The sequence below is a fragment of the Xiphophorus hellerii genome, chromosome 2 (genome assembly GCF_003331165.1).
Source record: "Xiphophorus hellerii strain 12219 chromosome 2, Xiphophorus_hellerii-4.1, whole genome shotgun sequence".
NCBI classification, from domain to species: domain Eukaryota; kingdom Metazoa; phylum Chordata; class Actinopteri; order Cyprinodontiformes; family Poeciliidae; genus Xiphophorus; species Xiphophorus hellerii.
Window position 1 is genome coordinate 5,304,319 of NC_045673.1, and position 13,403 is coordinate 5,317,721.

Here is a 13,403-nt window from a genome sequence, read left to right on the forward strand (position 1 = left end):
GTCAGTCAGTCCTCTGTCTTGCAGAAATTTGAAGATAAATATCATGTTTTTGACAATGTTGAGGATCCTGGTCAAGTCAGGGGATTGCTGCAGAAGATCCAAAGAATGGTTCAGAGAAATGGAGGAAGTTTCTACACCAATGAAATGTTCAGAGAGGCAGAAAGAGCCAAGCAAGAAGAAATGGAACGACAGTGTCAAGATGCAAGAAGACAGGCAGAGAGAGAAAACTTAATTATCCATGGTGTCCTGGAGGCTGCTGCTGCAGGAGGTGTTGTTGGAGGTGTTTGTGGAGCAGGTATTGGAGCTATTGCAGGAGCTATCAGGGGACCGATAGGAGCTGCCATTGGAGCTGGTGTTGGAGCTGCTGTTGGATTTCCTGTTGGAGCAATGCTTGAAGCTTTAGCAGCAGTGAAAAGGATGGGAGAATGTGTTATACAGTGATGATGTGTTTGATACTTTGGCCACAGCTTATTAAACCCTGATTGTCATGAATAACAAAATATGTATCAGTAATAAAATATTTTATCATGTAATTAATTATTTAATAAATATTTCAGCATCTGTGTCTGAGATGAGGAAGGAAAAACCTTTATGTCTTTATTACCAAGTTCTTTGATTCCTGTTTATTTCAGTCACATGTAAAACTGTCAACAGTCTGAATAATATAGTGAATAAATCTAAATATAACTTGTAGTGTAAAGAACCTGTGAGCCATCAATGAGGGTAGAAACAAATGGAGTTACTTTAGCAATACTTTATCTTAAGCTGCTGATTTATTCTGATTTCTCTTAAAGTAAATATTTATTTCTAGTCTGGTGAGTAATAATAACAATCATTACCTGCTGGTTTAACTGGTACCGAAATTTTAAAAAAAACAAACATAATTAAATTATGGAAGACTCTGTTGCTTTATTAAATCTGTGAGAATTGCACTTTTCTAAATCAAATCAACAAAAACATCAGGTCAAATTTTCAAGCAATTCTAGTTGGGGTTCATTTGATTGTAAAGGATTCACACAAAGGTTTAAATAACTTGTGAACATAAACTGTTAATTTTTCATAAAACGTGAAAATGACAGGGTGAGCTGAGAGGATGGACACATGAATGTCATAAAATGGTGTAAATGTAGAGCAGATGATTAAAATACAGAGACTAAAATCCTCAACACACTGAACTGGGTTTGATTCCCAAAATTCTCACATTTGCAACATATTTTCCACTTTCGTGACTCGATTTCCTATCTGGTAATTTCAAAAAAAGCCACTAGTTCCTAAATTATTACATAAATAAGAGCGACCCATTAATAAATAGGCTACATCAGTAATCTATTTACTTATTTTGTTGTACAATTGTACTGATAAACAACACACAGTTAATGTATTGAATTCAAATACATTTATATTTATTGTTGTTGTCATAGAAACATCCTGTACGAATAGAAATCACAAATATACTCTAAGTTTTGTAGTGAAATCTTAAATTAGCTTTCTAACCTGAAATAAAGTTTTGAAAATTAAATTACTAAAACATGCTACACACATCATTTAAAACCTTTGGAAAGTAATTCTTTTTAAAGTCTTGACAATCAAATACAGTTTGTGATTATTATTGTTTAAAATCTCAATTTCTGATCACAGTTTATCCAGCCAGGATGACTTTATCTGGATAACTCATGTGCTGCTGCCTCAATGTTTAAATGTTCAGCTTTGCTTCCTATTGATGAAGCTGCTTGGTTCTAAAATTTAAATTTGGATAGAAAGGGGTAATGTGATTTTAATCAGCAGTTGTTTTATCTGAAATCAGTTCAACTGTTTCTACTACACTGAGAAGGTCCACCTCAAAAGGTTGCCAACATCGCCACCTTGTGGAGTTTTAGAGCTATTGCCATCACTGGCAACAGCTGATTCCTCTCACTCTGAAATTCAGAGTTAGAGACCACGTTCTTGTTCAAAACTTATCTAAAAGAGGAGGACCTGGAAAAATACAGTGCTTACTGGAAAAACAAAACTAGAAAGAAGATGGGCAAGACAGTCCAGTTTATGTGGTGACACCATTGGATGGTGAAGGGAGGGAAAGAATCCTCCATGTCTTACTATCCTGTCCTTATCTTATTGATGGACAAGACACTAAAGAGCCAAGAGAAAAACACAACCAAAAGAGACAAGTAAACAGACAAACACGCCAAAACAGAGACCAAACATTGTTCTCTCATCGTTGCAAACATCGCCACCTTGTGGAGTTTTAGAGCTATTGCCATCACTTGGCAACAGCTGATTCCTCTCACTCTGAAATTCAGAGTTAACAGCAGCAATGAACTCAAACAAATATTCATTTAGCTTCTTTTCACAGAAAAAGAAAGTTTCAGAAACTGCTGCAGCTTCCAGGGTCCTGCTGCTGGAATAATCGACTGGTCAAGTCAACGATCCAGCAGGACTTCAGCTTGTTATGTAGGAAAACATTCAGTCATAATGGGAGACCAGGATACAGAGGAATCAGAACTGATTTAATCCCTTCATTCTTTGCAGCAGACAGTCATCTGTATGAACATGAAGTTTCTTTGTCCAAACCTTAATAAAGGTCACTGTGTCTGCTGATGTTCAGCACTCTGATGCAGAATCCAAAATCCTCATTCATGATCCAGATGTTCATGTTTTCTCATCAGGACTTCAGTCATCAAGAAACTCCATCCATCTGGAAAACTGTGTGGACGACCTGATCTCTGAACAATGTTCTTACAGATGGACACATTTCACACTAAGGAAACTAATTTTAAATGTTGTTTACTGATCATAGAGGACATCGTCCTGTCTGAGTCTAAATTTACAAAAAGCTCTTCTGAAGAGATATGTCCTCATTTCTTCTAGGAATTGGTTTAAATAAACACGACTATTTTTTCCTCCACTTTAAGTTTTTGTTAGAACCAACAGACCCAGAGGAAATACCAAATGGTGGTAAAGTGCTAAAAAAAATCATTTCAAAGCTTTATTACAGCTGTAACAACACAAGGAAGTAACACAAATCAGTAATGTCCCAGTTTCTTCTGTTAGATCATGGATATGGAGGACCAAAACTGACATAATAAGAAATAAAAGCATAAATATATATTTAGTTTTTCCTTGTCCTTACACGAGTTTCGGTCAAAAAATGTATATATTTTCTTTTTCATTTCCCCTAAACATGCGTTTTTGTCAAGAAAAGTAGATATTTTGTTTTGTCTTTTCCTTTTACAAGCCTTCTTTTGTCATTGCCTCCTCTCCTTTTTCTTGTCCTTTTTCTGCTTCTCTGTGTGCATCTTTATGTTAATGAGGAGAGCTGCCTTCTATGTCCAGCTCCTCTATTGGCCAATAGAGCTTTGGAAAAGACGTTGTGCAACGTTTACGTCTCGCGCAGTTGCTCGTTGCCATCTTTACAGGCCACAGACCAAAACAAACTTTACAAGGAAAAACTAAATATGTATTTATGCTTTTATTTCTTTTTATGTCAGTTTTAGTCCTCCATACTGAAAGTAGATTTAATCCAAAATCTTGGAAGGTTTTATGAATATTGACTGTTATATTATTATTGTATTGACTATTTTGTTTGCGTTTTAAGAGATGACAAGTGTCTCCAAGTTGTATTTTTTAAATGCAATGGCACGGCGGGGTCGGCAGGTGGTGCTGTTCAACCATCCAGTCAGATTTTCCAACGGGACGTCTAAGCATATTTACAATTTGATTAAAGTATATTTATATTGTTCAAATTAACCACAAATGTCATATTTACAAGAAAAACAGGCCCAATTTCCAGATCAATCTAGAAATAGAAGCATATTAAATAAATTTACAGCCATTCCTGTAAATAAAGAAGAAAATTCTCATAACTATTTAGTAAATAATGAGTGACCGAAAGTTGAGACGAATGTTGTTTAAATTTTATTGGTGGCCATTTTAATACCACGAATGACTGAATAAGTTTCTTCATCAGATTTTGTGGTTCAAAGATGGCCGCCGTTTGTCTTGTCTGAATCTTAAAGTAGAAAATTAAATCATCCAGGTTCTTATGTCTTCAAGGCATCATTTTAGACGACTCAACTGATTGGATTCTTCTTGGTCATATTTGTACGAGTCTCCGTCAGCCATTGGGTCAAAGGTCATCGGTCCATCACAGAGACGTACAGGAAAACAACCACAGACATGAAGGAGGACATGACCATCTGTAAAACATTCTTCCACAATTATCTGAGTTTGCATCAGAAAGCTGAACATCAGCAGAAACAATGGCCTTAGTTAACTTCTGAATAAAGGAAACTCCATAATGTTCATACAAAACAAAACTGCCTGCTGAGAAGAATGAAAGAAGAAGATCAGTTCTGATACCAAACAGACACAACAAGCTCAGATGGTGGAGCTGATAGTGAAGCTGATATTTCCTAAGCCTGTCATGTTGCCTCCATCTTGTCGTAGCACATCAGCTTATTAATCTCTGCTGCAGCCATTCCTGTGATGCAGGACCACACACTAAGCTGGAGCAGGAAAACATTCAAAGTCACGATAGGAGGCCTGAATAGAGAGAATCCACTTTCAATCCAACATTTTCTTACAATGAAGCTGAGCTGAAAACACTGAGAGCAACTTCCTTCTTCACAAAATGTAAATAAAGGATATTCTCTGAATTACAGAGCTGCATCAGCTGCTGTTAAGTTTCCTCTAGTCACACAACATACAGAGTTTCATTTATTCATATAAACACAAAAGACCAACTTCCTGTTTATCTGCAGCTGCTGCTTTCAGTCATGTTTCACTGAAACCTTTCTGTAATTCTCCTGAAATATTGAGTCTTTTTCTACCAGCAGAAAACGGAGTTGAGTTTTAGTTTGAGTTAAATTGGAGTTTTGTAAAGCATCCAATAATTTTGTGAAAATATAATTGATGCTGATGTTGTCCAGTGAATATCCAAAAACTTTGCAAGTCCTTCAGAAACCCTGAGAAACTTCATATCTCTTTAGAGTAAATTAAATAAAGAGTTCAGTGATACGGCACTAGGGCTGCACTGATGATTATTTCAATTAATCAGAAACAAATTGGCTCATTATGCAAAGGTTTTATTTAACCACTTAATTCTTATTTTATACAACGTTAAAGCACAATAAAAGATATAAATAAAGAAATTTTTTTCTTTTTTTTTGCTTAAAATGCAATAACAGTATTTCTACAGTGAACGCTTCATCATTTGCTGCACAAGATGCATCTGCAGCTAAAATCACCTTGTGAAACGTTCAGTTCTTTCTGCTTGATTTAACCTTAACATAGTTTAGAGCCGATGTGTCGATTATTTTTTTAAATGAACTAATAACTGGATATCAAAATGTGATTTGTGGGAGATTTTATTTTCATAACTTCGCCAGGTGAAGCTAAAAATGCCACTTGAGGAGAACATATTTACAGACCAAGGTTTTTTATATTTTGAATCCAAAATGTAAATAGTTTTTGTACAGTTTTGGCTTCATATCTGCTATGAATATGTTGGTATTTAGCAAATAGCCTTTTTAGAGTTTGTAGCGATTAATTGATTACTAAATTAGTTGATGATTATTTCGATAATTTATTCATCACAATTAATACGTTTAATTGTTCCAGCTCCATATAACACCTTTCAAAACTTTCTGTGGTAACAAAAAAGACTAAAACCAACAACTTTAAACATCACTACATGAATATGTAGATTTAAAAGAGTTTAGGACAGTTTGGATCACAAAACGAAAAGTCTGGAAACATTTGAGACATTTAGATGATCAAATCTTTCCTGTTTGTTCCTCAGTCAGTCAGTCAGGTTTTCTGTTTTCTCCTTTATACGTTTCATCCTCAGTTTTCCTTCAATGTTACCAGTTCAGACTTTGATCCTATCTGCATGTTTGGTTATCAGATTAAGTACATTTGTGTCATCAACAGTATATATGATCAGAGAACTGCACGCATATGACTTCTTTCACTCTTCTTTTTCTTCACATAAATACCTTTAAATCTGATGTGATTTTAAACTAGTTTTGTTGTGTTTATTTCAACATCTGAACAGGGACACTGCGTACTGATACACAGCTTGAGCAACACAAATATAAACACACCCAATTACAACAAAGGCTGATTTTCATTTATTGTTCTCCTGCCAGAAGATACAGAGTGAATGACCTAAAATTTAAAAAAAATCTCTAAAATAAAAAACACGCAAACAAAACAATACATTATATACATTATATGGGTTATACAACAAGTTGTACGTCTCAGATGATTATCAACACAGATACAGCAGTATCAGATGTTTTTTCCTTTGATATTCTGAAAGAACCACCTGATTGAGCTCAAGCACCAATTTACCTCCAGGTTCTCCAGCAGACAGAAGCAGCTTCAGTGATCAGAGCAGGAAAATATTCACCAGTGAGCCTGATACAGAACCTGCATCACTGTAACTACTTTTTATTGATTTCAGTGGTTAAATAAGGATCTTTGGTAGAGATATCGAGTTCTTGTCTTCTGAAAGATAGAAAAGTGTTGTTGACTTTGACTAACCGACTCTTGGTCATTTAAACCAACATCTTTCCCCTGAAATTATTTTAATTAACCTTTTATTTAAATCTTTATTATGAAATATGTCCTTGTACAGTGTGTAAACAGGGACCAGCAGGTTTCTGTGGATTAAAACACCCTATATTTGATGACAGACCTCCAACAAAAGTTTTCTTCATATGTTGTACATATCATGGGAGGGGATCACGGGTCAGGCGATTATATAAGTACCGAGACGGGAGTCAAAATATTCATCAGTAACGCATCAACAGCGGCTCTACATTAACCTACTTCCACCTGCAACACATCCAGAGGAAAAGGTAAGTTTGTATAAATATATAAACTCCTTCCTGGTTCTCTTTGGATGTTTCTAAAATGTTTCAATGACTATCATTTTATGTGTTGATTTATTTTATACATTTTATATGTTTGATCTTTTTTTTAATGGTGCTAAAGATTCATTTCTTTTATTCCAGTTTTTCTCAGTTAAACAATTTTTTTTCTGCCTGAATTTTGATAGTGTTTAACTTTTAACATTTGTAAATGCAAAACCTAATTACCAACAATTATTTTCTCTATCTTGACTTTATTTAATTTAGTCTCTAAATGTGACCGCAAATCACAAATTAAGTAAATTTATAATTTCGCTCTGAAAATATTTGAAAATATTATTTACTGTATCAACTTTACTTGGACTTGTTACTATATATTTCTAACTATTCCTTAGTAAGTGGGTCTTGTATATTCTAATTTTGTATTATTGAAAAGAAATTTCAGATGAGTTATTTTCTTAAATTATTTATGATTTTTAGGCAGGTTAGCTTTTGTCTTCTAGCACATCTGAACTTGAATAATTCAATAAACTTTCCACCTCTTTTAATAGAAAATAATTTTTCTGCATGTTAAAATTTGTGTTTTTTGAATAGCTAAAAAGCAGAATCCATTTTTATTTTATTTTGTTGTTTGGACCAGCAAACAACAAAAACTGTGTTTTTGTTTGGACCAAAAACACAGCCCAACCAGGGTGGGCAGAGGAGCAGGAGGCGGACCGTCGTGGGAGGCGGAGGAGAGGCTGGGCCCTTGGAGGCAGGTGTGGCGGACGACGTCGGCGCAGGAAGCGGACCCCTTGGGGAGGGTCCAGCAGGCGTTGGTGGTGCAGGTACAGGACCACCGGAGGCAGGTCCGGCGGCACAGATGCCGGGCCACAGGAGCTCTAGGAACACCGGGAGGCGACGAGGGAGCAGTAGGAGACTCGGAGGGAGCACCAGGGGGCGGAGACTCGGAGGGAGCACCAGGAGGCGGAGACTCGGAGGGAGCACCCGGAGGCGGAGACTCGGACGGAGCACCAGGGGGCGGAGACTCGGAGGGAGCACCAGGAGGCGGAGACTCGGAGGGAGCACCAGGGGGCGGAGACTCGGAGGGTGTACTAGGGGGCGGAGACTCGGAGGGAGCACCAGGAGGGGGAGAATCGCAGGGAGCACCAGGAGGGGGAGCCTCGGAGGGAGCACCAGGGGGCGGAGACTCGGACGGAGCACCAGGGGGCGGAGACTCTGAGGGACCACTAGGGGGCGGAGACTCGGAGGGAGCACCAGGGGGCGGAGACTCGGACAGAGCACCAGGGGGCGGAGACTCGGAGGGAGCACCAGGAGGGCGAGACTGAGGGACCACGAGGGGCAGGGACTCGGAGGGAGCACCAGGGGGCAGGGACTCGGAGGGAGCACCGGGGGCAGGGACTTGGAGGGAACACTGGGACCACTAGGGGGCGACGAGGGAATACTGGGAGAGGGTTCTGGAGGGACATAAGGGATGTACCCACTAACTGGGGCAGTTAACCCACTAACTCGGGTGGACCACACCACCAACCGTGCCGCCTATAGGCCAGGAGCCAGCTTGGCCGCCTTGAATCCCATTACCATGGGGACGGTGGCTGGAGACACGGAGAAAGTGGCAGCTGCAGGCGGAGAGGCTGCAGCGGCGGCGAGAGGAGCAAAGTCTGCTGAAGCAGCTAGAGGTGTGGCTGGAAGTGTGGCTGGAGTGGGGGAGACTGTAGTGGCGGTGAGGGCGGAGAGACCGCTGTGGCGATGACTGGAGGTGTTGCGGCTGCAGGAGCTGGAGCCAGAAGTGGCGCCGGCTCCGGAGACACAGGAGCTGGGGTGGTGGAGCGGAAGAATGGGATGTCCGGCTTGGGAGGCAGAGGGTCACTAGCTAAACGGCTAGAGCTGTCTGGCGTTCCCACTCTGCCTCCTGCTTCCATACCAACCCCAGGTACGGAAGGCGAGGAATCCAGTATTCTGACATCAGAACCATGCGCGTGGCGAAACCGAGCCCGTCTGCAGACAGAGTAGGATTTGGCCATAGCCTTCACATAGTCCTTGATAGTTGATGTAAGATCCTTCAAGCCATCTGGGTCCATGATGTTATTAATTTTAGCATACCTCATTGTAGTTCCTTGCGTCTGGTCCTTTTGTCAGAAATTGCGGGTGTAGGTGGTGAGGCAAGACGCTGTAGACCCAGGTGAAAATTAATGATGTTGTTTAATCATGAAAATATGGCACAAAAATACTCCAAAGTCCAAAACCCAGGCAGCTCTGCTGAGCGGTAGACAAGGGCTCAACACAGGTAGCGACTGGTACACGAATGGACGGCTTACGACGGACTGAGAAAACATTAGACAAACGACAGATACAAGATGAGAACCCGACGGAGACGCAGAGACACAGGTGACACTAAATACACAGGAGGTAATCAGGGAACGAGACACACCTATTCCTGTAAATAAATAATAAATAAGTTCCTTCAGTCAATTCGCATAGATACTTTGTAACTAGCGAACATTTCTTTCACCTAGTTAAAGATGAAAAAAATGTTGTTTAAATTCTTAATGGCGGTCAATTTAATTTCATCCAGAGTCCATGACTGAAGAAATTTGATTATCAAATTCTCTTGTCTGTGCGTGAGACTGATCCAGCTCTCTTTGCACCTGGTCCCACCCATTCAAATAAGGAAGCTCTGAACCACCAGATTTGTCTGTGAACCAGAGACTCATCTAGTATCAAACCTTACGCTGCTTGTTTTCAAGTTGGTAATATCCACCTTAAATAAATTGAGTGTAGTGTATGAAATATTTTTTTTGGAAATGCTACAGATATTTTCCTGAAATTTGTGCAGAGCGGAGGTTCACCTAGTTAAAGATGAAAAAAATGTTGTTTAAATAACAGGTACCATAGAATTACACAAAAATCCGTGAGGGACGGCGGAGTCCCCGCTCGAAATTCCAAGAAAGAGGAGTACGGAGCCTCAACTTTTACTTTCAAAGTTAAACTTCATGTTATTATTGACCTTGTAGTCTATGTACAGACTCCAATGCTATACACACACGCACACACACCCCCACACACACGTATCTGTATGAGTTTCTGTGTGCTAAACCTATTGGTGTAGCACACAGAAACCGGTTTCTGTGTACAAACAGAAAGTTACTTGTATACTAGGTTTCTGTTTCAGATAAAAGTTTTTCTTGTGTTGGAATATACCATGGGAGGGGATCTGGGTCGGGTTGTTATATAGGAACAGAGACAAGACTGGAGCTGTTCATCAGCGACGGCTCTACATCGACACACCTTAACCTGTTGTAAGGAACATGTCCAAAACAAAAGGTGAGTTAGAAAACCTTTAAACTTCTGATCCACTTAGTTGTTGTTTTTTTTTAAATCATGATTGCCATGTTTTTGTAGTTGAGGATTTAAATGCAGCAGGCAGGAAACATAGGATTGAGTTGAACATTTAATGAAAACAGTGCAGATAAGACCTACAAAAATGCAGGAACCCAGAAAGAAACAAAAGATAATCCAAAACACAGCCAGACAGGAGAAATGAAGCAGGTAAGGAGAAGTACGGGAACGCGATGGGAGTTGACAAGACAAGCCGGCGAGGAGTAACTGATAATAAACTGCTTAAATATGAGGGAGTTTGAATGTGGAACAAAACGGCTGATGAGCTAACAGAGGTGAGTGGAGGGAGAAGGAGGGAGAGAGAGAAAAATGGCGAACTAGGGAGCAGAAAATAAAATACTACAGAATAATTTAATTAAATAAACATAATAAAACTAGAGTGACAAAGAAAAACTACCTGGAATAAACATAACAGCATCAGAATTCCTTTTAATGTCATTGTGCATAAAGAAATGTAAACAATATCAACTCTCAAAGGCAGGTAAAATAACCGAATGGAATAAATAAACATATCAATAAATATAAAAATATGGGACACAGAATAAATAAATAAACTGGCAAGAACCGAAGAACTGAAGAAAACAGGAACAAGACTGGTCTAAAAAAAAGGAAACAAAGTAACAATGAAACTAAAATGACCAATAAAGGACTGAAGTAAAGTGAAACAAAAACATAACTGATCTAAATAAAACAGGAACAAAAAACCCACAGAAATAAACAAACCCAACCAAACATCCAGGGATCCTAACAATGAAAAAGTTTTGATCACTTTTGTATTGTTTTTTTTTCTAAATGAATATAAAACAGTTTGAATATATGATCTTGTTGTGACTGGTAAGAAGAGCACACGATTTGTCTTCCAACTAAAGTCCTGGCTATTTTTTAAAATATTACAAACAATGTATTCATTAAGGAAAATGGTTAAATAAAGATCAAAGTAATTTGATCATCATTTATCTTTTTCCTATCTGTTCGTCCCTTTTAGGTTCACGGGTGGACGTGGGAGAGGCTAAGAAGAAGAAATGTGATCAGAAAACAGGTGAGACCAAATCTATTTGATTTATTTGTATTATTTAATCTTCAAAATATAACCATAAAAAATATTGTCATACAGATTTTATTTGTAGCTAATGCAGCCTAGTATTTTTTGAGTTGCCTCTGATCAAATTTACTTCAAAGTGATTTTCTGCTACGGTTTGGGTCTGATATTGAAACATGCATGTAAAGTAACATTTAAAACATCTTAAAGGCTGCATTTGGCGCCACCTATCCTGACATATAGAGAGTGAAAGCAGGAGAATCTACTGACACTGTACCGAAAACAAATGCAAGGCATAGCAGAGGTTTCACTAAGGTAAAAAAAAATAAACATGTTAACGAGATAAAAGGACACAAAGCGATAAGATGTCTACAGAAAGTGTGGTGTAACTACTGCAAAAGCAACACACACAAGGAATTATTGTGCAAGAAAAGGGAAATCAAGATAGAGTTAGACAAATAAAGAGGCCAAGATAGTTTCTTCAACGTTTAATACTTCAAAATTAAACCTATATATATATATATATTTGACATATTACAGTGTCAACAATTCTTCAACAAATGTGATTGCAACAGTATAGTATGATTTTACAAAACTTTTCTTTCAAATAAACATTTAATTTTCAGTTTCAAACATTATTTGTGATCTTTTTTTTTCTTCTTCCAGTTGAAGATCCAGAAGACGTTACCATTTTGCTCATTGGCAAAACTGGAACTGGCAAAAGCTCTGTGGGAAACATCATTGTGAACGCTAATCATTTTGAAGTTGGCAAGAATACAGTGGGGTGCGAGAAGAAAAGACATCCCCTGCCTGATGGCCGTAGATTGGCAGTGATCGATACTCCGGGTCTGTTTCACACCAAACTGACAGCTGAGGAGATGAAGACACAGCTGACTAGATGTGTCTCACTGTGCGCTCCTGGTCCTCATGTGTTCCTGATTGTGATCGAGCCAAAACGTTTCTCAAGAGAAGACAAAGAGATGGTGAAAATGATCAAGAGGATGTTTGGAGATGGAGCAGCTAAATATACCATGGCCTTGTTCAGTCATGGAGATGAAATGGAGAGAGATGGAGTCTCAGTAGAAAGAGCTGTGTATTTCAACCCATCTTTCAATGATTTTCTCAGCAAATGTAAAGGAGGTTTTCATGTTTTTAACAACAAAGAGAACAGGAATCAAGTTAATGAGCTGGTGGGGAAGATTGACAATATGGTTCAGAGAAATGGAGGCAGGTGCTACACAAACGATATGTTCAGAGAAGCCCAAAGAGCCATTAGTCGTGAGATTTCTCAGGCTGGAGTAAATAGAGAGACAGCAGAGAGAAACAACTCGTTTATTCGAGCTGTTGAGCGAGCTGCTGCAGTTGCAGCTGCTGCTGAAGCTGCTGCTGAAGCTGCAGCCGAGGCCGCTGTTGCAGCCACTGCTGAAGCTATAGCTGCAGCAGCGGCTGAAGCTATTGTTGAAGCCTGCTGTTGGAGTGGCAGATGTTGTGAGTACAGTCACAGCAGTGAGAGAAGATGGATGCGTAACTCAGTGATAATCATCCGATTAGAAATAGTTGCAAGTAACCACAATGATAGTGAATGGGCTTGTAAGCTGTTAGTGAATAGTAATTATTAAATACATAACTGATTAAACACTTTTAATATAACCTTTAACATTAAACTACAACATGTGATTTGTGATTTAAAGACAATGATTAACATTGTCTTGGTTTGTGATCTGCATATTTAATCTAAGAGAATAAATTTGTTTCATTGTTCATTTATTTATTTTAGTTTGTTGTCAACAATAAATTCAAAAGATGATTTTTATTAACTAATATCTACAAAGTGATTTGGAGTATATGGCATGTTCTTTACTTTGTGTTCATAATAAATATTTAAACACTTTATTCAATTCTGTTTGGTAAGTTCTTTTAACCAGTTTTTTAAAGAAGTACAAATATAAAAGCAAACGTTTTACACTAGAATAGAATAAAATAGAATAAAATATAGATGTTGGTATTTCCCTGATCTCTGTTTTCCTTTTATGTTCAATGTTTTTCCATCACCCAGCCGGTTCTCTATAACTGCCTTTATTTGGGATGTGAAC

At 38.4% G+C, this 13,403-nt stretch overlaps 2 protein-coding genes and 1 pseudogene across 2 annotated transcripts in view; 2 read left to right on the forward strand and 1 right to left on the reverse strand.

Annotated features, from left to right (window-relative positions):
- Positions 1-576, forward strand: part of LOC116710420 (GTPase IMAP family member 7-like) — an 80,819-nt gene extending 80,243 nt beyond the window's left edge. The window contains exon 4 of the mRNA XM_032549443.1: positions 55-576. Coding sequence (XP_032405334.1) covers positions 55-441 — 387 coding nt within the window. The 3' untranslated portion in view covers positions 442-576. The remainder of the gene's footprint in view (positions 1-54) is intronic.
- Positions 577-7,011: 6,435 nt separating this feature from the next.
- On the reverse strand, positions 7,012-8,847 carry LOC116710430 (basic proline-rich protein-like). The gene is made up of 3 exons (XM_032549454.1): positions 8,777-8,847; positions 8,454-8,688; positions 7,012-8,295 (listed from the first exon to the last, which is right to left on the reverse strand). Exons 1-3 carry the CDS (start codon positions 8,845-8,847, stop codon positions 7,492-7,494), a joined length of 1,110 nt encoding a protein of 369 aa, XP_032405345.1. The 3' UTR covers positions 7,012-7,491.
- Positions 8,257-13,203, forward strand: LOC116731594 (GTPase IMAP family member 4-like; annotated as a pseudogene).
- Positions 13,204-13,403: the final 200 nt, after the last annotated feature.

Coding starts and splice junctions, on each gene's coding strand:
- LOC116710430 (XM_032549454.1), bottom strand. CDS start 8,847: ATGGTTCTGATGTCAGAATACTGGATTCCTCGCCTTCCGTACCTGGGG. Junction 8,689..8,776: donor GTATGGAAGCAGGAGGCAGA/GTGGGAACGCCA, acceptor CCACCACCCCAG/CTCCTGTGTCTCCGGAGCCG. Junction 8,296..8,453: donor CTCCAGCCACCGTCCCCATG/GTAATGGGATTC, acceptor GTCGCCCCCTAG/TGGTCCCAGTGTTCCCTCCA.